This window comes from Erinaceus europaeus, chromosome 8 (assembly GCF_950295315.1).
Source record: "Erinaceus europaeus chromosome 8, mEriEur2.1, whole genome shotgun sequence".
Classification (NCBI taxonomy): domain Eukaryota; kingdom Metazoa; phylum Chordata; class Mammalia; order Eulipotyphla; family Erinaceidae; genus Erinaceus; species Erinaceus europaeus.
The window spans coordinates 69,440,358-69,467,885 of record NC_080169.1 but is presented as its reverse complement, the minus strand read 5'-3'; the positions used below and the strand labels follow the sequence as shown (position 1 = coordinate 69,467,885).

The 27,528-nt window shown below is 37.2% G+C and overlaps 1 protein-coding gene across 10 annotated transcripts in view; it reads right to left on the bottom strand.

The window, feature by feature from the left end:
• MAGI2 (membrane associated guanylate kinase, WW and PDZ domain containing 2) overlaps positions 1–27,528 on the bottom strand; it is a 1,693,309-nt gene that overhangs the window by 601,077 nt on the left and 1,064,704 nt on the right. For all 10 annotated transcript variants that reach the window (XM_060196337.1, XM_060196338.1, XM_060196342.1 and 7 more), the window contains one exon: positions 22,662–22,872. In XM_060196337.1, the coding sequence (XP_060052320.1) occupies positions 22,662–22,872 (211 nt within the window). The remainder of the gene's footprint in view (positions 1–22,661; positions 22,873–27,528) is intronic.

Here is a 27,528-nt window from a genome sequence, read left to right as displayed (position 1 = left end):
AAAAGCACAAATAAACAGCCTGATTGCACATCTTAAAGACCTAGAAGAAGAACAACAAAGGAACCCTAAAGCAATGAGAAGGTCAGAAATCACTAAAGTTAGGGCAGAAATAAATAACATTGAGAATAGGAAAACCATACAAAAGATCAACGAAAGTAAATGTCGGTTCTTCGAAAGAGTAAACAAAATCGACAAACCTTTAGCCAGACTCACAAAACAAAAAAGGGAGAAGACCCAAATAAATCGGATAGTAAATGAAAGAGGAGATATAAAAACAGACACTGCAGAAATTCAACATGTCATGCGAGGCTTCTATGAACAACTATATGCCACCAAACTAGAGAACCTGGAAGAAATGGACGATTTCCTAGATACCTACCAACTTCCAAAACTAAGTAAAGAGGAAGTGGATAACATGAACAGGCCCATCACAGCTAATGAAATTGAAACAGTTATCAAAAATCTCCCCAAAAATAAAAGTCCTGGACCAGATGGTTTTACAAATGAATTCTACAAAACCTTCAAAGAAGAACTAATACCTCTACTTTTAAAAATCTTCCAGAAGGGGGAGGAGGGAAGATGGCGGACTGAGAAGCTGCTAACAGCGAGTGCTCTGATCGCATCGTTGGCAACGGTAGGATTTTCTGCCTTTAGCAGGCCAGTCAATAAAGAGTGACACCAAAGAGATGATTATAATTTAATTTGGGTTAAGAATTAGAGTAAAGGTGACACAGACTAGCAGGGCTCCAGACTTCCCAGGCGGCGCCGGGCAAGGGAGTGCGCCGGGCATTGTCCTCCGCCCGGGAAGGCGGCACCTCCGCCGGTTGCAGAAAGCGGCGGGCAGAGGACCTGGAGAGAGCACTTTAGCTCGGGGGCTTTCTCTTGGGAGTCTCCAGGGTCCACCGCGACCCTGAGGGCGGATCCAAAGACTTCTTGAGTATAGCTCTCATTGGATCAAAGGACTTGGAGCTAGTTTTCATTTTCGAGAAATCCTTTAAAAAAGTCTGGAGGGGGGGGGGGTTCCCGGAAGATGGCGGACTGAGAAGCGGCTAGCCGTTGAGCTCCGGACACATCTCATGTAAACAATAGGATTTTCTGCCTTTAGCAGGCCAGCCAATAAGGGGCCATAGCGGTGACATCAAGGAGGTGACAATAACTTAATTTGGGTTAAGAATTAGAGTAGGGGAAAAAAAATTCTTTTTTCTTCCTTTTAATTTTCAAGCATACATCCTTCCCGCCGCCCCCCCACCCCATAAGCAGTCCCTGGGACCAGCTCCTAGTAGGATACCCCATGCCACCAAACAGGGTGTTTTGTTTTGTTTTGTTTTAATTCACTGATACACATTTGGGAAGTTCCTTGCACTGCTCTTTAATTACAACTCTTCTTGTTATCTTCTCCCTTTTCTCTCTCTTATCTCTCTCTCTCTCTTTTTTTTAATCTTGTCATACACTTCTTTCTTCTTTGCCTTTCTGAATTTGTGAATTACTTTGGGAAAGAAAATCTGACTCAGAGTGGACTCTCTATGTGTGTATCTCTGCTCTAGTTCCATTTACACTCTTGTTACCCCTAGAATATACACTGGATAGTAGATTTGCATAACTGTCTATTCTTGCTATCCTCTCATTCTTTTCTCTTTCTTCACTGGGATTTGGTTACTATTTTTTCACGGACTGGAGAAATTGTTTGGCTAACTGGTAATGATTAAACTACTTCAATACTTACTTCAGTTGCTACTGTAATTCCGGAGGTTGGTGAGTGCAATTGTCATAAAGGTATTTAGTACAGTGTTACTTGTACTCAAGACACAACAACTGAGGAACAACACAGCATAAAAGAAAGAGAGAAACACATAAATAAAAAAATGGGTAGATTAAAAACAAATAAAACTGCTACCCCAATGAATGAAGACAAGAGCCCAGAAGAAACCACAAATCAGTCAGAAGTAACCATAGATAAGAAAAGTATGCAAGCAATAATAAACTTATTAATCACAGAAATGAAAACAACATTGGAGGAAAGGAATGGCAGTATTAGGGAAACAACAGTTGAGACCCCCAAGGAAAATACTAATTATCTTGAGGCAATTAGAGAACTGAAAGCTGAAATAGCTGTAATGAAGAAAGAAGCTGAGGCAAGGAAAAGCAGACTAACAGAAGCAGAAAACAGAATTAGTCAGACAGAGGATGAGTTAGAGAAAACTAAGAAAGAGGTGAAAGAGCTTAAAAAGAGATTGAGAGACACTGAAAACAACAACAGAGACATATGGGATGATCTCAAAAGAAGTAACATTCGTATAATTGGCCTGCCAGAGGAAGAAAGAGAGGAAGGGGAAGCAAACATTCTAGAGGAAATAATACAAGAAAACTTCCCATACCTGAATAACAGAAAGGATATCAAGGTTCAAGAGGCCCAGAGAGTACCAAACAGAATCAACCCAGACCAGAAGACACCAAGACACATCATAGTCACAATGAGAAGAAGTAAGGATAAAGAAAGGATCCTAAAGGCTGCAAGAGAGAAACAAAAGTCACAGACAGGGAAAACCCATAAGACTATCTGCAGATTTATCAACTCAAACTCTAAAAGCCAGAAGGGAGTGGCAAGATATCTATCGAGCCCTGAATGAAAAAGGGTTTCAACCAAGGATAATATATCCTGCTAGACTTTCATTCAAGCTAGATGGAGGGATCAAAACCTTCTTAGACAAACAATAGTTAAAGGAGGCAACCATCACCAAGCCGGCCCTAAAAGAGGTACTAAAAGACCTCTTATAAACAAGAACATCACTATAATACTTGCAATATATCAGAGTAAACAAATTGTTTTTTAGAACAATGGCACTACAATACATTAAATCCATAATATCAATAAATGTCAATGGCTTAAACTCACCCATCAAAAGGCACAGATTGGGGCATGGATCAGAAAACATAACCCAACCATATGCTGCTTGCAAGAATCCCATCTGTCACAACAAGAGAAACACAGACTTAAAGTGAAAGGATGGAAAACTATCATACAGGCTAACGGTCCACAAAAAAAGGGCATGAACAGCCATTCTCATCTCAGACACGATAGATTTTAAATTAAATAAAATAATAAAAGATAGGAAAGGATATTACATAATGATTAGAGGATCAATCAGCCAAGAAGACTTAGCAATTATTAACATCTATGCACCCAACGAGGGACCATCTAAATACATTAAGCATCTACTGAAAGAATTTCAAAAATACATCAATAGTAATACAATAATAGCGGGAGACTTCAATACCCCACTCTGACACTAGACAGATCAACACAGCAGAGAACCCATAAAGATACAAGAGAAATGAATGAAGAGATTGGCAGACTGGACCTCTTGGACATTTTCAGACTCCTCCACCCCAAAAAACTGGAATACACCTTCTTTTCAAATCCACATAACACATACTCAAGGATAGACCAAATGTTAGGCCACAAAGACAGCATCAATAAATTCAAGAGCATTGAAATCATCCCAAGTATCTTCTCAGACCACAGTGGAGTAAAACTAATATTTAACAACAAACGGAAAATTATTAAAAGACATAGAATTTGGAAACTAAACAGCATGCTCCTTAAGAACCACTGGGTCAGAGACTCACTCAAACAGCAAATTCAAATGGTCCTGGAAACTAATGAAAATGAAGACACAACCTATCAAAGTATTTGGGACACAGCTAAAGCAGTACTGAGAGGGAAACTTATAGCCATACAATCACATATTAAACACCAAGAAGAAGCCCAAATGAATGACCTTACTACACACCTCAAGGACTTAGAGGAAGAGGAACAAAGGAACCCTAAAGCAACCAGAAGGACAGAAATCACTAAAGTTAGAGCAGAAATCAACAACATCGAAAATAAAAGAACCATACAAAAGATCAATGAAGCCAAATGTTGGTTCTTTGAAAGATTAAACAAAATTGGCAAACCCCTAGCCAGACTCACCAAACAAAAAAGAGAGAAGACTCAAATTAATAGAATTGTAAACAATGCAGGAGATATCACAACTGACACCACAGAAATCCAGAGAATCCTGCAAAACTTCTATAAAGAACTATATGCCACCAAGCTAGAGAATCTGGAAGAAATGGAACAATTCCTAGAAACCTATGCACTTCCAAAGCTGAACCAAGAAGAACTACAAAATCTAAATGCACCAATCACAGACAAAGAAATTGAAACCGTTATTAAGAATCTCCCCAACAACAAAAGTCCTGGACCTGATGGCTTCACAAACGAATTCTACAAAACTTTCAGGAAACAGTTAATACCCATACTTCTTAAGCTATTCCATAAGATTGAAGAAACAGGAATACTCCCTTCCACCTTTTATGAAGCCAACATCACCCTGATACCAAAGCTGATAGGGACAGAACAAAAAAGGAAAACTACAGACCAATATCTCTGATGAACATAGATGCCAAAATATTAAACAAGATCTCGGCCAACAGGATACAGCAACACATCAAAAAGATTGTTCATCATGACCAAGTGGGATTCATCCCAGGAATGCAAGGCTGGTTCAACATCCGTAAATCAATCAATGTCATTCATCACATCAATAAAAGCAAAGCCAAAAACCACATGATTATCTCAATAGATGCAGAGAAAGCCTTTGAAAAATCCAACACCCATTCATGCTCAAAACTCTACAAAAAATGGGAATAGATGGGAAATTCCTCAAGATAGTGGAGTCTATATATAGCAAACCTACAGCCGACATCATACTCAATGGACAGAAGCTGAAAGCATTCCCCCTCAGATCGGGGACTAGACAGGGCTGTCCACTGTCACCATTACTCTTCAACATAGAATTGGAAGTTCTTGCCATAGCAATCAGGCAATAGAAAGAAATCAAAGGGATACAGATTGGAAGGGAAGAAGTCAAGCTCTCACTATTTGCAGATGATATGATAGTATACATAGAAAAACCTAAAGAATCCAGTAGAAAATTACTGGAAGTTATTAGGCAATATAGCAAGGTATCAGGCTACAAAATCAATGTACAAAAATCAGTGGCATTTCTTTATGCAAACACTAAATCTGAAGAAGAAGACATCCAGAAATCACTCCCATTTACTGTTTCAGCAAAATCAATCAAATACCTAGGAATAAAGTTGACCAAAGAAGTGAAAGACTTGTATGCTGAAAACTATGAGTCGCTACTCAAGGAGATAGAAACTGATACCAAGAAATGGAAAGATATCCCATGCTCATGGATTGGAAGAATAAATATCATCAAAATGAATATTCTCCCCAGAGCCATATACAAATTTAATGCAATACCCATCAAAGTTCCACCAAGCTTCTTTAAGAGAATATAACAAACACTACAATCATTTATCTGGAACCTGAAAACACCTAGAATTGCCAAAACCATCTTAAGGAAAAGAAACAGAAATGGAGGCATCACACTCCCAGACCTTAAACTATATTATAAAGCCATCATCATCAAAACAGCATGGTACTGGAACAAAAATAGGTACACAGACCAGTGGAACAGAATTGAAAGCCCAGAAGTAAATTCCAACACCTAAGGGCATCTAGTCTTTGATAAGGGGGCCGAAAGGGCTAAATGGAAAAAGGAGGCTCTCTTCAATAAATGGTGCTGGGAAAACTGGGTTGAAAAATGCAGAAGAATGAAATTGAACCACTTTATCTCACCAGAAACAAAAATCAACTCCAAATGGATCAAAGACCTAGATGTCAGACCAGAAACAATCAAATACTTAGAGGAAAACATTGGTAAAACACTTTCCCACATACACCTCAAGGACATCTTTGATGAATCAAATCCAGTTGCAAGGAAGACTAAAGCAGAAACAAACCAATGGGACTACATCAAATTGAAAAGCTTCTGCACATCCAACGAAACTATTAAACAAACAGAGAGACCCCTCACAGAATGGGAGAAGATCTTCACATGCCAGACATCAGACAAGAAACTAATCACCAAAATATATAAAGAGCTCAGCGAACTTAGCCGCAAAAAAGCAAATGACCCCATCCAAAAATGGGCAGAGGAAATGAACAAAACATTCACCACAGAGGAGATCCAAAACGCTAACAAACATATGAAAAACTGCTCTAGGTTACTGATTCTCAGAGAAATGCAAATTAAGACAACACTAAGATACCACCTCACTCCTGTAAGAATGGCATACATCAAAAAGGACAGCAGCAACAAATGCTGGAGAGGATGTGGGGACAGAGGAACCCTTTTACATTGCTGGTGGGAATGTAAATTGGTACAGCCTCTGTGGAGAGCAGTCTCGAAAACTCTCAAAAGGCTAGACATGGACCTTCCATATGACCCAGTAATTCCTCTCCTGGGGTTATACCCCAAGGACGCCATAACACCCAACCAAAAAGATGTGTGTACTCCTATGTTCATAGCAGCACAATTCATAATAGCTAAAACCTGGAAGCAACCCAGGTGCCCAACAACAGATGAGTGGCTGAGAAATCTGTGGTATATATACACAATGGAATACTATGCAGCTATCAAGAACAATGAACCCACCTTCTCTGACCCATCTTGGACAGAACTAGAAGGAATTATGTTAAGTGAACTAAGTCAGAAAGATAAAGATGAGTATGGGATGATCCCACTCATCAACAGAAGCTGACTAAGAAGATCTGAAAGGGAAACCAAAAGCAGGACCTGATCAAATTGTAAGTAGGGCACCAAAGTAAAATCCCAGTGGTGAGGGGTAGACATGTAGCTTCCTGGGCCAGTGGGGGGTGGGAGTGGGCGGGAGGGATGGGTCACAGTCCGTTGGTGGTGGGAATGGTGTTTATGTACACTCCTAGCAAAATGTAGACATATAAATCAGTAGTTAATTAATATGAGAGGGGGAAATCAATTGTATGTCTCAAAGTTTCTCAAAAGACAAACTGAATCTTTTTAATATATAGGCTATGTATTTGATAGGCGGACTCTCTCAAAAGCCTAGACCAAGTAGATTAGAAGCATCCAATAGCACAGCTATATACAAGATACTGGGTACTGTACAGCAAACCATAACAAAGGGACTTTTCAAAGTTAACCCAATTACCAAATAATGTGATGATGACATTAACTATCGATTGTCTTTTTGAACCCTAAGACAGCAGGAACCTCACATCTCCACTATAGAGCCCCTACCTCCCCCAGTCCTGGAACCCTTGGATAGGGCCCACTTTCCTGTATGCATCTCCCAATCCAAACCAAATAATATTGCATCCGCCGATCACAACCTAATCAACGCAACGATTGCCACCTCAACATGCTTCACCTCAGACTGTATCCAGAGACTTCACTTGTGGAATGACAACCCTTCACCTTCATTACTCGGGTGAGACCTTTCCTTTTATAGTACACTCTAATTTCATCTCAGGTAGTTCACTTTCTAACAAAGTCCCATAACCTAGATATACACCAGTTTCTGTGAGAGAGAGCTTATGTGCACACGTACCATAAACTACTGCAAAATATATACCTGAAAGCAGAAGTACACTAGAGTTTGCAGTGAGTACCTCCCTAACACTTCCTCTCCACTATTCCAAGCTTTGGGTCCATGATTGCTCAACAAATTGTTTGGCTTCGTATGTTAACTCTCTTTTCAATCACCAGGTTCCAGATGCCACCAGGATGCTGGCTAGGCTTCCCTGGATTGAAGACCCCACCAATGTGTCCTGGAGCACAGCTTCCCCAGAGACACACCTTACTAGGGAAAGAGAGAGGCAGACTGGCGGTATGGACCGACTAGCCAATGCCCATGTTCAGCGGGGAAGCAATTACAGAAGCCAGACCTTCTACCTTCTGCAACCCTCAACGACCCTGGGTCCATGCTCCCAGAGGGATAGAGAATGGGAAAGCTACCATGAGAGGGGGTGGGTTATGAGGATTGGGTGGTGGGAATTGTGTAGAGTTGTACCCCTCCTACCTTATGTTTTTGTTCACTAATCCTTTCTTAAATAAAAAATTAAAAAAAAAAACAAAAACAAATAAAAAAAAATCTTCCAGAAGATTGAAGACACTGGAATACTCCCTGCCAGCTTCTATGAAGCCAACATCACCCTGATACCAAAAGCAGACAGGGACACAACCAAAAAAGAAAACTACAGACCAATATCTCTGATGAACATAGATGTGAAAATATTAAACAAAATTCTAGCCAACCAGATACAGCGTTATATCAAAAAGATTGTTCATCATGACCAAGTGGGGTTTATCCCAGGCATGCAAGGTTGGTTTAATATACGTAAATCAATCAATGTGATCCACCACATCAACAAAAGCAAGACCAAAAACCACATGGTCATATCAATAGATGCAGAGAAAGCCTTTGACAAAATACAACATCCCTTTATGATCAAAACACTACAAAAAATGGGAATAGATGGAAAATTCCTGAAGATAATGGAGTCTATATATAGCAAACCTACAGCCAACATCATACTCAATGGTGAAAAACTGGAAGCATTTCCACTCAGATCAGGTACTAGACAGGGCTGCCCACTATCACCATTACTATTCAACATAGTGTTGGAAGTTCTTGCCATAGCAGTCAGGCAGGAGCAAGGAATTAAAGGGATACAGATTGGAAGAGAAGAAGTCAAACTCTCCTTATTTGCAGATGACACGATAGTATACATAGAAAAACCTAAAGAATCCAGCAAGAATCTTTTGGAAATCATCAGGCAATACAGTAAGGTGTCAGGCTACAAAATTAACATTCAAAAGTCAGTGGCATTCCTCTATGCAAAAAGTAAGTTAGAAGAAATTCAAATCCAGAAATCAATTCCTTCTACTATAGCAACAAAAACAATAAAATATCTAGGAGTAAATCTAACCAAGGAAGTGAAAGACTTGTATACTGAAAATTATGAGTCACTACTCAAAGAAATTGAAAAAGACACAAAGAAGTGGAAAGATATTCCATATTCATGGGTTGGAAGAATTAACATCATCAAAATGAATGTATTACCCAGAGCCACCTACAAATTTAATGCTATCCCCATCAAGATCCCAAGCACATTTTTTAGGAGAATAGAAAAAATGCTACAAATGTTTATCTGGAACCAGAAAAGACCTAGAATTGCCAAAACAATCTTGCGAAAAAAGAACACAACCGGAGGCATCATACTCCCAGATCTCAAACTATATTATAGGGCCGCTGTCATCAAAACTGCTTGGTACTGGAACATGAACAGACACACTGACCAGTGGAATAGAATTGAGAGCCCAGAAGTGAGGCCCCACACCTATGGACATCTAATCTTTGACAAAGGTGCCCAGACTATTCAATGGGGAAAGAAGAGTGTCTTCAACAAATGGTGTTGGAAACAATGGGTTGAAACATGCAGAAGAATGAAACTGAATCACTCTATTTCACCAAATACAAAAGTAATTTCCAAGTGTATCAAGGACTTGGATGTTAGACCAGAAACTATCAAATACTTAGAAATATTGGCAAATATATTGACAGAACTCTTTTCCACATAAATTTTAAAGACATTTTCAATGAAACGAATCCAAATACAAAGAAGACTAAGGTAAGTATAAACCTATGGGACTGCATCAAATTAAAAAGCTTCTTCACAGCAAAAGAAACCACTACCCAAACCAAGAGACCCCTCACAGAATGGGAGAAGATCTTTACATGCCACACATCAGATAAGAGTTTAATAACCAACATATATGAAGAGCTTTCCAGACTCAACAAGACAATAAATAACCCAATCCAAAAATGGGGGGAGGACTTGGAAAGAATATTCACCACAGAAGAGATCCAAAAGGCCAAGAAACACATGAAAAAATGCTCCAAGTCTCTGATTGTCAGAGAAATGCAAAGATAACAATTAGATATCACTTCACTCCTGTGAGAATGTCACACATCAGAAAAGGTAACAGCAGCAAATGCTGGAGAGGGTGTGGGGTCAAAGGAACCCTCCTACACTGCTGGTGGGAATGCAAATTGGTCCAACCTCTGTGGAGAACAGTCTGGAGAACTCTCAAAAGGCTAGAAATGGACCTACCCTATCACCCTGCAATTCCTCTCCTGGGGATATATCCTAAGGAACCCAACACATCCATCCAAAAAGATCTGTGTACACATATGTTCTTGGCAGCACAATTTATAATAGCCAAAACCTGGAAGCAACCCAGGTGTGAAAGAAGAGATGAGTGGCTGAGCAAGTTGTGGTATATACAATGGAATACTACTCAGCTATTAAAAAATGGTGACTTCACCGTTTTCAGCCGATCTTGGATGGACCTTGAAAAAATCATGTTGAGTGAAATAAGTCAGAAACAAAAGGATGAATATGGGATGATCTCACTCTCAGGCAGAAGTTGAAAAACAAGATCAGAAAAGAAAACACAAGTAGAACCTGAAATGGAAGTGGCGTATTGCACCAAAGTAAAAGACTCTGGGGTGGGTGGGTGGGGAGAATACAGGTCCATGAAGGATGATAGAGGACCTAGTGTGGGTTGTATTGTTATAAGGGAAACTGGGGAATGTTATGCATGTACAAACTATTGTATTTACTGTTGAATGTAAAACATTAATTCCCAAAAAAAGAAATAAATTTAAAAAATTATTATTAAAATATTATCAATGTTGTGACATTTGTAAAGGTTTCACAAAAAGAATAAGCAATGTCACAGGCATAGAAAAGTATGAGGGGACAGGTGGTAGTGCAACTGGTTGAGCACATAAGGCCCAGGTTTCGAACCCCAGACCCCAAATGCAGGGGGGATGTTTCACAAATGGTGAAGCAGTGGCACAGGTATCTCTCTTTCTCTCTCCCTTTCCCCTTTTAACTTCTCTCCATATCTATCCAAAATAAATGAAATGTTATTTTTAAAAAGTATGAGGGTTATGTAGGGGGATAGTGAGAAGGTCAATGTATGGAACATGTAAGTAGTGAGAGGAAAATAGATTGAAAGCAGAATTTAAAGCCAGATAGCAGGGGTACCTGAACACAAGTATACAGAAGTCAAAATGACGATGGTATCAACTTTCTCTTTCTCTAATGAAGTTTAATTATATTTTATTGTATCAGATCCTTAAGTGTTAGTTTATAATCTGATGAAGCACCATTCACCTAAAGTAAAGGATCAGAAAATTCTCCCTGTCAAGCATTTTGATAGGAAACTTTCAAAGGTTAAATGCATAAGCAGTTAGGGAAATTTCAAAACAGAAAAGTAGGAGGATGGATTAAAAAAGACAGTGGAGGAACAATTCCTAGGTGTTAAGGAATCCTGCAAGTAATGTTTTCTAGATGACGATGTCCACCTGCTTACATGTAAGTTATACCATCTCTGATTTAAATGTTGAAGCATTAAGACCCTGAGGCCATAAAGTCTCTGGTGAAATAGCTCACTTGGATGGTGTGTACTTCTTTACTATACTCATGATACAGGTTCAAGACCAGCCTACATGACATTGGAGGAAGTTTTGGTGCTGAGGTCTTTTTTCAGTCTCTCTGCCTCTATTTAAAAAAAGTCTCTGGTCCTGATGGAAATCCTTTTTATTTATTATTTTTAAAATTCCATTTATTTGTAACTTTGATGTCAGGTTAAAAAAAAGTATTCTCTATCATTTTTTTTTTAATTTATAAACTCTCCAAAGATAAATGCCTCTGAGTTGGACAAGGAAAATAATTTTTATTAACATCTAATTTTGCTAAATCCTTACCCCATTTCTGGGAAAATTATTTCCCCAAATAGATCTCTAGGGCACATTCACAAAAGCAAACACATCGATGGATTAGTATTAAAAGGCCATTACTAAGCCACTACAGGGAGTCAAATTACCATTTCTATACCATACAACCATGGGTTTCAAATAGTGGTTAATAGTAGAGAGCTGTGAATTCTCTGTCTTTCCAGAGTTTATATAAAGCATTTCATTACAGGCTGATTTTCTCTCTCTCTCTCTCTCTCTCTCTCTCTCTCTCTCTCACTCTCTCTCTCTTTTTGGTTGGACTAGCATTAACAGTTTGTCACTTTAATATATTTTGACAGATTCTGTCTCCTATAGTTAACAGCATTTTCAGCTGATTCTCTGAAATAATTTTGAAAGAAATGTGGGTAGTAGTTACCTCCAGTAATTGTCTTAAGAATCACATGAAGATCCAGATCAGCATTTTTCAATAGTGACTCTCTCTCTAGCCTTGTAATTTGCATCCTTCTTCAAGATGCCTTACAGAAAGAGATAATTTTAATGCCTTGGGAGACAACAGACCAAGTGAATTTTCTACTTCCCTTAAATTATATACTTTTAAACCTCTACAATTTTATTTGGAATAGGATTAAACACTGGGCAGGAAACTGTCTACAAAATGGAATCATTGAGGGATTTTGTAGTCCATACTGTGCTTTCTCAAGTTTGAAGATGTTATTTCCTTACACTTGAGTTGCTAGAATAGATTCAGATGCAGGACATAACTTTTTTCCATCTATCCAAGTTGTGTGAAACTGACACACATACACACAAATGCATACACACACACACACACACACACACACACACACCAGAAAGGTAAGATACAATATTATATAATATTATGATTCAATATGTTTCCTTAACACACACACAGACACACACCTTTTGCAATGTGATTTTTTTTTCTTACAGCTAGAAAAAAACTATTTTCTAGAGACTTCAAGTCACAATAATATACTAATCCATGTGTTTCTGTGTACAAAGCAAATGTAATGATCATGAAAAGTGAGAGATCAAATGGAGTAAATCTTATAGCTATTCAGTTCAATCAATGCATTATTAAAAAACCCGTTTATTCAAATATAATCCCTACTGTTAAACCAAGTTTATCTGGAAGGCTGGAACAAACCTGGAGTGAAATCTCACTCAACTCTACAATGTTTGTTTAAATTTATATCAGAATGACCTTAGAGACCTGTGATAGGTTAACTTGTAATTTGTAATGAATAGGAAAGTTCTGTATTCTTTGAAATTATACAAACTGATAAATGCAGCAGGTTAAATAATCTCTTTCTCTTGAGAGGGAACATTTCTCTCCAATAGAAAGTGCTTCACTTGAATGAGAAAAGCTGCTAACATTATGACACACCATTGCATAGTTATCCTCACTACCCTGTACATTTACTGATGATCTATTTTGTTAGAGATTGCACTAGGACTTTGAACACATCACTTCATTTAATGCTAATGAGCCTTAGTGGCTGTACATTTTAAATTTCATTTTATGGACCACCAGAAAGAAAGGTTGAGAGAAGCTGGGTACTTTGCTCAAGCTAGTGCAGGAAAGTAAAAAAGCTAGTATTAAATCCAGACTTAATTCCAAACCTAGTTTTTTTCTATGATCTGAAACCAGAGCCATGCTAAACTTTACACTGCTTTTTTAACTGAGGTACTTTCACTTTTCTGGGGGTTATCAAAGGTCTTACTTCCTAGCTCATTTGCCAATGGCTTTAACTTTACACATTTATATTCTATTTTAGGATAGTAACCACTACTTAAAATGCTTTGTTGGGGGTCGGGCTGTGGCGCAGTGGGTTAAGCACATGTGGCACAAAGCGCAAGGACCGGAGTAAGGATCCCGGTTCGAGCCCCTGGCTCCCCACCTGCAGGGGAGTCGCTTCACAGGCGGTGAAGCAGGTCTGCAGGTGTCTGTCTATCTTTCTCTCCCCCTCTCTGTCTTCCCCTCCTCTCTCCATTTCTCTCTGTCCTATCCAACAATGAACAACATCAACAATGGCAATAATAATAACCACAACGAAGCTACAACAACAAAGGCAACAAAAGGGGGAAAAATGGCCTCCAGGAGCGGTGGATTCATGGTGCAGGCACCAAGCCCAGCAATAACCCTGGAGGAAAAAAAAAGGCTTTGTCTTCAATACCTTATACTTAGTAGGCATTATATCAAATTGCACATACATAGGGATGAAAGAAAGAACATTGTGACTGAGGGGGTCACAGATGGTGTTATTGAAAACATCCTTATAAGCTTGGATTTCTACTTAAATTACTTTAAAATCAAATTTTCTTCATTCAAATCTGAATATTTTTTCTAGAATAAAGGCTGAAAAATTCTTATATGTATATAATCTACATGTTAACAATAGGCCTTAGCATCCTAATAATTGCTGGACAACATACTCTATGCTACACCTGAGGAAGATGGGTCCTGATATTGGGGCAGCTTGGAATGTTCCTACTGATGATCACAGAATGTGAAGTCAGATCTACAGGGATGCAGAGGCCACATAGGCTCCTAAGCTGAATATGGACCCCAGATCACATCAAATCGATGGGGTTCAAACTCAGGGGAAAAAAAAACAAACTATTATATCCACAGGCCCTTTGGAATATAACTAAAATATGCCTACTAGCTATCTACAGAATGGAGACCCCAGCCCCAACTCTTCATCTGCACTATTGCAGCCTTTAGGTCCGTAATTAGTCAACAACTTGTTTGCCTTTATATGTTAACTCTCTTTTCAGCCACCAGGTTCCAGATGCTACCGTGATGCCAACCGGACTTCTTTGGGTAGATGACCCCACCATGTGTCCTGGAGCCCACTTCCCCAGTACCCCCTCCCCCCCCCCCCCAACTAGGGAAAGAGAGAGACAGGCTGGGAGTATGGATTGACCTGTCAACGCCCAAGTTCAGTGGGAAACCAATTACAGAAGACAAACCTTCTACCTTCTGCACCCCATAATGACCCTGGATCCATACTCCCATAGGGTTAAAAAATAGGAAAGCTATCAAGGGAAGGGATGGATACATAGTTCTGGTGGTGGGAATTGTGTGGAGTTGTACTCCTCTTATCCTATGGTTTTGTCAGTGTTTCCTTTTTATTAAAAAAAAAAATCCTAATAATTTAGTATAATACAATGCTATCAAAGTGAGAGGAGTATTTACTAGGAACAAATCCTAAATTTATCATACATATCCTGTGATACTTTATCCATTATTCTACTGATTGATTTACTTCATGTTTTTCTAGTCAGAGTGAAAATCCTTCATCAATTTCTTGAGTATGTACTAGTGAATACTTAAGGGTAATCCGATTTAAATCTGTTATTTATTTATTTATTTATTTATTTTTAAGCATAGCACTGCTCAACTCTGGTTTATGGTGGTGCAGGGGATTGAACCTGGGACTTTGAAGCCTCTGGCAAGAGAGTTTCTTTGCATAGCCATTATGCTATCTCCCCCCACCCACCCTCTAAACTGATTTTAAGACAGGTTCTTCCTTTCTCATTTCTTTCCCTTTGACATTGCCATCCTGATCAAAGTAACATTTTCATTTCTTCACAAATATTGAAGTCCTTCATGAAATGAAATTTTATTAGTGGAATAAGAAAGTCTAATTTTAAATTATTTTATTTACTTATGAAAAAAAAAAAGATGAGAAAGGTGAGACAGACCAGATCACTGCTCAGCTCTGGCATAAGGATCAGACCTGTAACCTCTAGAACCTTAGGCATGCACATTTTGTGTTCTAACAAACAGTGCTACCTCCTGGACTCAAGAACATTTTATCACGAAATATACTCCTTACCTTAATCCCTAATCTCTAAACTCAGTAACAAATGATTTAACATTGTTCTCAGTACACAAATACATTTGAATTTTAAAAGTCCTCCTCATGAAAAGATAGATTTGAATATTTTTAATTGTTAGTTAAACTGTATCTTGGCACTTGCAAATACTATAGTAGAAAATAGTAAGAGATTGTACTCAATGATATTTGACTTCATGACATGTAATCTTTTGGGAAAAGTAAACAACTTCCAAATAAGTATTTTAGGGTTTATTGAGCAAAGCAAGATGCATGTGGATGTTACAGTTTCCATAGTAGGCTTTACACAGGTCCAGAAACACTAATAAACAAAGGTTGTTATTAGTAATTTATGTATTAAAAATAGAGATTAGTTTTGAAAGATTCACAAACTGATTACATTTCATATCATAGTCATTAAATTACTCAGATTAATTAAACCATTTTCTTGGGCTTTTTTTCTCCACTACATCACAATTTCAGAAAAAATTATTGAAGGTAATGACTCAGTAAGTCTAATTAATGACAAATGGTGAAAATTCTTTTAAGACTCCTTTCTTCCATAGTTTTACTTTTTTTTTCTACTTATACATTCACAATCTAAGTAAAAAGTTGGTGTTAATAATCTCAGTAGGTGTCATTTGTTTCTCAAAGAGTAGTCCTAGAATTCTTTTGAACTTGTGAATATTCAATTTTGTTGTCATATTATTTTTCGTCTGTTCAGAAAACATTTTAAGAAGAGGTTTCATTTTAAACACTCTTTTGGATATGGTGAATGTGTATTACCTGTGGCTTTGTCTAAAATATTTATTTTCTGTCTTTGATTTCACATGAAATGTATGCAGGCAAAAAGAGAAAATGTGAGCAAACTTTTTTTTTCTAGTAGTATGCATAGACTAGATTTTGTGGCTGGTAGAGAGATATGCCAAGTCTGCAATGAGAAAACAAGTTTCAAAAACTTTCTTTTTAAAAATCTCTTACTTCAGATGACTTAATGTTCACTGCCATTTGAGGATATGGTAGTGAACAAATAGGCTCTTGTTTTTTTGTTCTTTTCCTGTTTTGTTGTTTTTGTTCTTTTATGTCACTAACTAAACTGACTCCCAAACAAAGAGGGAATTTAAATGGGAATCCTAAAGCATATCAATCCAGATTAACCCTTTGTCAGGTCTTCTTTACGGAACATTTAGCTTTTGAAAGAGTGGGTTTCTAGTCAAGAACATAAAACAAATACTACTTGACATAACCTGAATTTATTTCAGCCAGTGTTTGCATTTTGCAGTCAGTATCAGGTAATGACAGTGGTTTTTGCACAGTGGCAGAGGTATGAGATTTTGGGACTGTTGTTGATTTGTTCAAGAGTAGCCTCAAGAATTTCACCTAACACTTTATAGGGTAGTTATGATATCATACCAATAAAGTGGTCACAATAGCAATCAGTTAAGACCAAGGACCCGGTAGTCAGCCTATGTCTCATGGAAGTATGAATCTTGTTAGTTTTGTTGAGTGATGTGGTCACTACAGTTTAAAATAGATGCTAGCACATAGTATAGCCCCAGTAAAGATATGTTGAGTCAGAGGAATCAAAGCAAGTTAAAAACATAACTGCACAGTAGATAAAAATGAAATGCTGGGAGTCCTGCAATAGTGCAGCAGGTTAACTGCACATGGCATGAAGTGGAAGGACCAGCATAAGCATCCTGGTTCAAGCCCCTGACTCCCCACCTGCAGGGGGAGTCACTTCACAGACAGTGAAGCAGGTCTGTAGGTGTCTATCTTTCCCTCCCCCTCTCTGTCTTCCCTCCTCTCTCCATTTCTTTATGTCCTATCCAACAACAACAACATCAATTACAACAACGATAATAACTACAATAATAAAACAACAAGGGCAACAAAAGGGAATAAATAAATATAAAAAATGAAATTCTCTATTACCTTAATTCACAACCAACAAGATTTACAGATGTCTTTCCAAAATACTTATTTTTACTAACATGTCATCAGAGTTCCCTCTTCTTTTAAAAAATAAACACAAAAATGTATGTACAAGTATATATTTTAAGATTTATACTGTCCTTTGTTTTACATATTTTCTGTTATAATCTACATTTTCATTTCATAAGAGCAGAATTTGCCAAAAGTTAAGTGGGTTTTCTTTTAAGGAATTTATCTTTTATTGTTTATTTAACATATAATCTAAATCTTTTTATCTATTTATTTTGGATAGAGACAGAGAGAAATAATTTTATTTCTTTTTGTAAAGTTTTTCTTTTCTACTTTATTGAGGAATTCATAGTTTACAATACAGCTGCTGACACATAGGTGTTTTATTTCCTTATAAAGTTATTCCATACTTTTTTCCCCTTCTTTTGTCATGACTTTGTTTCAAAATACCTTTGCATACATCATGGCTTAATCCCTTACATTGTCCCCCATTGCTCCTAATGTCACTGCCTATAGCTCCATCAGATAAGATCCAAGAGATTTTTTTATAATACAGAACTCATTCACAGAAAAGTTCACTGTGGCCCAGGTGGTGGCACACCGATTCAATTTTACTGACATGTTGGTTGTCTCCTTTTATTGTTATTTTTAATTTTTTATTATCCTTATTTATTGGATAGAGATAAATCAAGAGGGAAGAGGAAGATACAGAGGGAGAAAGAGAGAGACACCTACAGACCTGCTTCACCACTCATGAAGCTTCACACCTGAAGGTGGGGACCAGGGGCTTGAACCCAGATCCTTCTGCATTGCAACATGTGAGCTCAACCAGATGTACCACAATCCAGCCTTCCTTCTTTTATTATTCAAATCTTCTTTAATAGTATAAAATAATTTCACAGATTGTTACTAATTGCTTGTAACTATTTGTCTTTCTTATTCAACTTGAAAATAAATGAGATCAAGCCAAAAATCTATTTGTTGAATGTTGACACCAACTGATTATACAGTATTAGTATCATTTTGTAGATTCTCCCAAATGCTTACAGAATTCCATCATTTCCTTTTCACCAATGCATGCCCTGGGTCCCCACCTGCAGGGTGGTGGGGAGCTTCACAAGTGGTGAAACAGTGTTGCTGTTGTCTTTCTTTCTCTCCCTTTCTATCTCTCCTTGCTCCATTAATTCCTTTCTGTCTTATCAAATAAAAATAAATTTTAAAAAAGTCCCAAAACAATTCATTGTGAAAAGAGATACAAAGAGATAGACACCATAGCACTGAAGCTTTCTTCAATGTGGTGGTGGGGTGGGGGTTGGGGGGTGGGGAATGATGGGCTTAAACTTGGGTAGTATGTGTGTCAAGGGAAACATATTATCCAAGTAAGCTATCTTGTTAGCCCAGGAAAACTTTTGATGGCTCATCTGGGAGGTTATCTGCTTTGGCATGTACTTCACTCTCAGTTCAAATCTGGCCCCCAGTGCAATGGGGAAAGGTACTATCCCATGATATACTTCCTTCTCTTCCTCTCTTTTTTACCTTTTACCATTTCATTGGGTGGCTAAAGGTTAATACTACAATTATTGACACATGGGTATGATTTATCATCTTCTTGTGATAGGTCTCTACATCTCTTTGTATCTAGAAAAGTCTATGTGGATGCCTAGCATTGACAATAAATAAATAAATGCTCATTGTGACAATAGTAAAGATACTCACAGATTAGTGACAGTGGATTGAAATGCTGTTTTTGTCAAGGTCACTAGGAAGGGCACTGGCATTCCAGAAGAAAGTGTGAAAGCATTTTGAAGAAAATAAGGGAAAAAAGTAAAACCAAGCAAAGATAGGCAGGTTGTACTGGTATAAAAATAAGCAATCAGATAAGAGAGATATTGATTGCTCCATGCTCTGTGATACCAGAGACCATCACACTGAGTCTTGAAATTCAAAGGAAACCATTCTTTGAAAGAAGGAAATATGGAGCCAAATTGCATTAGTCATATGGGGTGCCTGCCTTTACGATGATTAGGTGAAGTTAATTACTTTCTCTATACATCAGTTCAGTCTATTCCTCAGGCTTCTTCATTCTCTTACCACTTGATAAGTTTTAGCATTTACTTTCTCACTACAAATGCAATCTCTTTATCTTAATTTTCCTCCTTAACCTATCACTACTTCTAATTGTATCCATCCATCCTTTCCTTCATTAATAAAAAGAGAGCATGGCATTCCGGTGGTGAGTGAAGTGTGCTAGAACATATTTGGGAGAGTTGTGAAAATATACCCCAGAGACAACATTGTTTTGTAAAACAGTCTTACCCCAATTAAAAAAACAAACAAACAAACAATAAAGATGACTAGAAACCTGATCTCTTTCAAAAGTACTAATCATCCAGCAAAATAAAAACCAAATAGTCTTTTTCAGAATTTATCAAATAATACCTACTTCTCTTGTGGGGTTAGGGTTTCATCTCATTAATCTTAATATATCTGGGCACTGAGTTTTGTAATGACAGCTTCTAAACCTAAACTATTCTACTGACATGTCAGTTGCTTCCTTTTATTATTTAAGTCAATTAATAGTGCAAAAATTTCCATGAGTTGTTTACTAATTGCTTGTAACTATGTGTCTTTCCTACCCATCTTGACAATAAACTGGAAATCAAGACAAAAATCCAATAACTTCCGAATGCTGACACCAACTAACTAGAATTAGTAGCATTTTATAAATTCTCCCAAATGCTTACAAAATCTCACCATTTCCCTTTTACCAAAAGCACAGCTTCTACCTCTCAGAGTTCCACTTTCCAATCATCACAAAAGCTGACAGTAAAAAGAGAATATCTCATAACCACAAAGATACACTTTATATTATCAAAAATTTAAAGAAACCTTTTTAACCAACTTGGTATTATTTGCTTCTTTTTATTATTTCCATATAGCCCTACTTATCTTGCACTAGATAATACAGCATATATTGCCAGGCTACTGTTTTAAACCTTGTTTGTTCTGAATATCAATGTGTGGGCCTCACTTTTCAAATTTATATTTTGACTTCTGGTCTGTAATGGTATTATGTTACATTTTTCAATATAAAATATGTATGCAGGCATAAATAATTTTGAGGGTTTACAAATAGTCTCCATAGTATTTTCTTTTTCAGCTAACTGATAAAAATCACTTTGTGCCATTGATAATATCAATAAAATAATGTGAGAAAGTCTTAACTTTTTTAAAAAAAAAAACTTTTTGAAAACTTTTTTCTAAAGGTGAATGGCAGTAACCCATTTTTTGCAAAACACTGCATTTCTCATTCTAGTTGGAGTCAAGCAGGGCACCAAGTAATTACCTGATTATGTATTCCCTTAGCCACATGTATCAAAGTTTCCACCTTCACGTGAAAATTAAATATTGGCATGTGGTAACATTTCAATTTCACAACTGAGTTCTGCCTATAGAGATGTAAGTCACACATCACTGTAGTTTGGGAAAAGGAATCCAGTTTTAACATTTTTTTTTAATAATCAGGGTTTGCACATTTTTATTCATGGTCAGCACTGAAACCTTTACATTCCATTAATTATTTTGAGGCTTATAAAAGTTCAAGAGAATATGAGTTGCTTATTTATGATATTTTTCAGATTTTTTCCTTTCTAATGAACATTTTGATTGTCATTATGCACATCAACATTTTAATTTTGAGCTAAGATATTCAGGTTAAGATTTCATTAAAATAATTCTGTTCTGCATCCTGGGAAGTAATGTAGTAGATAACGTATTAAATTTAAAAGTACCAGGTCCCACATTCAATTCTTGCCATTGCATATGCCTTAGTGACACTCTAGTTCTTCCTCATAAATAAACAAATCTTTACAAAAGCAAAATTGCTTTCCTTACAGAAGATAAAGAGAAATTTAAAAGAACAGCTTTGTTAATAAAATAAATTAAAATTTTAGTTTGAAAAACAAAGGTACAAAAGAAAAAAAGTTGATTAGGTTCAGTAAGTATCACCAGAGAGTTCAAGTTTGGCAATTTAGTTTCCTTGAAAACTATAAAAATGATAAGCAACATAGGAAATGGAATTCAGGGAAATAAATATGATGAACTACACAGAAAACAAATAATTTCATCAACACTTAACCTCAGGGTCAATTGCTGAAAATGGGTTCTTTTATGACTAGTATTTTACTCTAAGTAACTATATCCTGTGGAACCACTGAACATGATGGTGTATATTTCCAGCAATCTGACTTTAAATAATGGGGTTACCTCACTAGGATCATTGAGTTTTTAGAAGAAGAGCTAAACATTTATCCATTTTATGTAGGCTATCTATAGTTCACTAACAATATTACATGGGGATTTACATTTTTAGTCATGATTGCAGAAAATTTTATAAGAGAAACTCATTTCTTGAATGTATACCTATAATCTAGAATGCTTCTTCTTCTTCTAGCGTTTGCCATCTAGAATGCTTAACTGTATTAAGTCACTATTCCACTATACTCACAAAAAGGAATTAATACTATGAACAATAAAATTCAATATTTAACTGTGTGGGGTGTACTGTATCATCAAAAGACTAGGGAAGGACAGGATGGGTGTGGTGAAGAGGGTCTTGGTGCATGCTTATGGAAAGGGGCCTGAACGTCTTGGTGCATGATGAGGGCAGAGTGTCCTACAGACACCTAGCTTGGCATATGGTAACATTTCAACTTCACAGCTGAGTTCTGCCTATGGAGATGTAAGTCACAAATCACTCTAGTTTGGGGAAGGGAATCCAGTTTTAACATTTAACATTAGAGTGTTCTACAGATACCTGTCCTGAATTGGAGTACCATTTCAGGACAGGTATGCTAGACAGAAATAACTAATGACTCTTGTGAACCCTGTCACCTTTCTCACTCCAGGCCCCTTAACCTTGGCCCATTAAATCCTTAAGAATGTCATTATTCTACTCTTTGGACCAGTGCACACTTCACATGCCAATAACTAAAGCAAAATTGCAAAGAAAGAAAGAATGTAAAGAAGAAAGGAAATAAGAAAAGAAGAAAGGAAGACAGGAACTTAGTATTTGCTTTTGACTACATTTCCATTGCTATCTATTTTATATGCTGCCAGGTTCTTTGTGACAATATGGAGACTTACTCAATAAAGTAGACTTCTCCCTTCTCTGTATAGGCCATTTCCCAGTTATCAGGCAATGGGTCTGATTCCTCATTCTCTTCAGGTTTAGTTGGCTTTGTATCATCCATCTGCTCTTTCAGCTCCTCTGGCTGACTGTACATTGGTGCAGGATAAGGCTGGGAGGGTGTCTCCTCTGAGGCACCTGCACTCTTATCTTCAGGTTCACTGGATTCTGCAAAAGAATGAAAGAATATAGTTAGTAACTCCAGACTTAGTAAGTTCAGAATAAGTGTAAAGTATATCACACCAAGGTAAAAATTAAGATATATGAAGGCCAATAACAAAAGCAAAATTGCAAATTATGAAAGATTAAATAGTTTAGTTTCCTTTTTACTTATCATTTTTAAACTTTACTTTTACTTATTTTATTTTTCGCTTTTGTTTCCCTTATTGTTTATTATTGTTGTTGTTGTTGCTGTCATGGTTGTTGGATAAGACATAGAGAAATCAAGAGAGAAGGGGAAGACGGGGTGGGGGTGGGGGGAGAAAGATAGACATCTGTAGACGTGCTTCACCACTTGTGAAGCGTACCCCTGCAGGTGGGGAGCCAGGGGCTCAAACCGGGATCCTTATTCTCGTCCTTGCACTTACCTATCATTTTTAATCCCCCTTCAGTTTATTACTGCTGATTACTGAGTTGGAGGACCATTTCACAACATATGTGTGCTAGACAGAAGGAATTAATGAGTCTTGTGAACAGTGTTGCTTTTCTTATTCTAGGCCCACTAATTCTGGACCATTAATCCCTTAAGAATGTCCATGTTCTTTTTGAACCATGTAAATTAAACTTCACATAGAAAAAGAATATTTGCAGATCTACTTAAATCAATGACCTTGAGACTGAGATATTAAATTTGATTATTCATGTAGACTCAGTCAATAATTCTAAGAGTTCTTAAATACGTAAGAGATAGAAAAGAGGAGTGCGAGGAGATGTGATCATTCAAGAATGGCTTAAGAGCAAAAAGAGAAGGGTGATACCAGTTCATAGCAGTTATATATGAAACTTAAGAAACAAGAAACAGAAAGAGAAAACACAAGGAAATGAGAAATTATACCTATGTGTCAACAATTATTCTGTAATCCATTAACACCCCCCCACACACACACACAAACACTCTACAATAAAGGGGGGGAAAGAATGGCTAAAGAGGAGTTAGTAAACAGCTCACTTGGATGGTGCACTGCTTTGACATGTGTGCAATCCAGGTTCAAATTTGGCACCCACCCCATTAGAGAAAAGTTCAGTGCTCTAGTGCCTATCTATCTATCTATCTATCTATCTATCTATCTATCTATCTATCTATCTATCATCTATCTATACATATATATGAAAATGTTTTATTAAAATGACTAAATAGATGGTCTGTTGCTGACTTTGAAAATAAAAGAAGGGAAGGACCTCCAAGTTCAGAAATATGGGTGGCTGCTGGAAACTAGAATGGGGCAAAGGAAAAAAATTTGCCATAAAGCTTATAGACAAGAATGCATCTCTACAGACCTCTTGACTTTCATGAGCCTCCTCATCAGACTTCTAACCTATATAACTATAATACAGTAACAGTGAAGTACTACTAATTGTGCCAAAGACCTAGAAATTATTTGAGTGCTCATAAGTGATTGTCATTTAAAATTATATCATTTAAGTATGTATTTTATTTAACTCATATGAAAGAAATGTTTGCGTTCTAGTCCCCAGCTCTCACCTACAAAGGGGAAACTTTAAAAGCTGTAGAGAAGTGCTACAGGTGTCTCTTTTCCTCTTTCCTGTCCTCTATCAAATGAGAAAGAGAGAGAGAGAGATCAGAGCACCACTCTGGTACATGCAACTCTCTAGGCATGTAAATTGGTGCTCTGTCAACTAAACTATTTTCCAGTTGCAAAACCACTTCAGTTTAAACTGATGCAGCCTTTTGGAAAGTAATATGGAGAATGCTTAAACAAATATAAATGGAAATACACTGTGATACAACAATATTATTCATATGTATGTGTGTGTGTGTGCATGAAGAACATGAAAACAAAAGGAATGCACCCCTTATGTCCAGATGCACCCCTTATGTCCAGGCTTATATCATTCACCATAGCCAACATATGAAAACAGTGCCCATTAATGGATGACCGGATAGATAAATGATATTATGGAATCTATATCCAATGGAATATTAATCTATATTCTTCAGGACAAAAAAGGGTTGAATTGGAAGTGATTAAGCACAGTGAAATAAGAGATGAAACAGAAGTACCAGACAGTTTTAGTCATAGGTGGAATAGACACACTGACCATTGGGCTAAAAATGAGAACTCAGAAATAAGCGCCCACACCTATGGCCATCTAATTTTTGACAAAGAAGCCCAAACTATTAAATAGAGAAAGGAGATTTTCTTCAACAAATGGTGTTAGAAAAATTGGGCTGAAATGTGCATATGAATGAAAGTGAACCAGTACACTTCATCACACACACACACACACACACACACACACACACACACACAAGTAAACTCCAAATGGGTCAAGGATTTAGATGTTAGAAACTGTAAAAAACTTAGATAAAAATATTGGCACCACTCTTTTCCATCTAATTTTTTTTATAAATGAAACATTTTTCATTTTATATTTATTTATTCCCTTTTGTTGCCCTTGTTTCATTGTTGTAGTTATTATTGTTGTCGTCATTGTTGGATAGGACAGACAGAAATGGAGAGAGGAGGGGAAGACAGAGAGGGGGAGAGAGAAAGATAGACACCTGCAAACCAGCTTCACCACCTGTGAAGCAACTCCCCTGCAGGTGGGGGATCCTTCTGCTGGTCCTTGTGCTTTGCACAACGTGCGCTTAACCCACTGTGCTACTGCCCGACTCCCTTCCATCTAAATTTTATATGCATCTTCAATAATACAAATCCAATTTCAAAGAAGACTAAAACAAAAATAAACCAACAGGACTACATCAAATTAAAAAGCTTCTGCACAGAAAAAAAAAAAAATCACCACCCAGACACTCCTTACATAATGTGAGAAGGTCTTTATATGCCATACATCAGACAAAAGGCTAAAACCAAAATATATAGTGCTTACCAAACTCAGCAACAACAACAACGAAGTGACCTGTTAAAAACTGGAGAGAGTATGAACAGAATATTTATCATAGAAGAGACCCAAAAGGCCAACAAACAAATGAAAAAAAAAAAGTTTAAATTCACTCATTATCAGAGAAATGCAAATAAGGACAGCAATGAACCACTTCATTCCTGTAAGAAAGTCATACATCAGAAAAGATAGCAGCAACAAATGCTGGAGAGATTGTGGGAACAAAGGGACCCTCCTGCACTACTGGTGGAAATGTAAATTAGTCCAACCCCTGTGGACAGCAGTCAGGAGAAATCTGGGAAGACTAGAAGTGGACCTACCTTATGATCCTGCAATACCTCTCCTAGGAATATATTCTATAAGGAATCAAACACACCCATCGAAAATGTGTGTATACCTATGTTCATAGCAGCACAATTTGTAATAGCCAAAATTTGGAAGCAACCCAGATGTCCAACAACAGATGAGTGGCTGAAAAAGTTGTGGTATATATACATAATGAAATATTGTTTATCTATTAAAATTGATGAATTCACCTTCTTTACCTCATCTTGGATGGAGCTTGAAGGAATTATTTTAAGTGATATAAGTCAAAAAAAGAAGTATGAGTTTGGGATGCTCGCACTCATACACAGAAGTTGAGAATAAGACAAAAAGGGAAACACAAATCAGAACTTGGACTGAAGTTGGTACATTGCATCAAAGTAAAGGACTTGGAGTGGGTTGGGGAGAGGGCCTCTCAGGTCCTGGTGCACTATGGAAGAGGACCTAGGCAGAGTGTTTTGCAGAAAATTGAAAAATCCCATGTACCAACAACTGTATTCATTTTTAAAAAATTTTATTATCTTTATTTATTTATTGGGTAGAGACAGCCAGAAATCAAGAGGGAATGGGGTGATAGAGAGAGAGAGAGACAGAGACACCTGCAACATTGCTTTACTGCTCATACAGCTTTCCCATTGCAGGTGGGGACTGGGGACTTGAACCCAGGTCCTTGCTCATTGTAACATATGTGATCAACCAGGTGCACCACTACAAGGCCCCTTCGCTGTTGACTATAAGCCATTAATCTCCCCAATAAAAACATTCAAAAAGAAAGAAAGAAAGAAAGAAATTCAAGTATACAAAGTGACAAAATATTAACTGGAGTGTCTTCCATATTTTTTGAGAACTATGATGGTTATCAGGATATGTTATTAACCATATTAAAAAATAAAGGAGGGGCCAGGTGATGGCACACCTGGTTGAGTGCACATGTTACAATACACAAGGACACAGGTTCAAGTCCCCAGTCCCCACCTGCAGGGGGAAAGTTGCACAAGTGGTGAAGCAGGGATGCAGTTGTCTCTTTGTCTTTCTTCCTCTCTATCTCCCCCTTCCCTCCCAATTTGACTATCTCTACTCAATAAATAAATAAATAAATAAAAATAATAAAAAATAAAATAAATGAACAAATGCCTTGTCTCTTATATATGCCAATGGTTTTAGATATTGGTATGAAAACAGGATCCATAATAGATTACTAGCTCTAGCAGTAAATTAGGATGACTATGGAGATGTTTTCTTTATACATGTTTTGTCTTCCTGCTTATTAGTTTTATAACTTTAAAAAAATTAGTAAAGATAATTTAAATGGATGGAGGAGATAGCAAAATCATGATGCAGGAAGACTTTTATGCCTGAGGTTCCAAAATCGAAGGATCAATCCCAAGCACCACCATAAACTAGAACTGAGCAGTG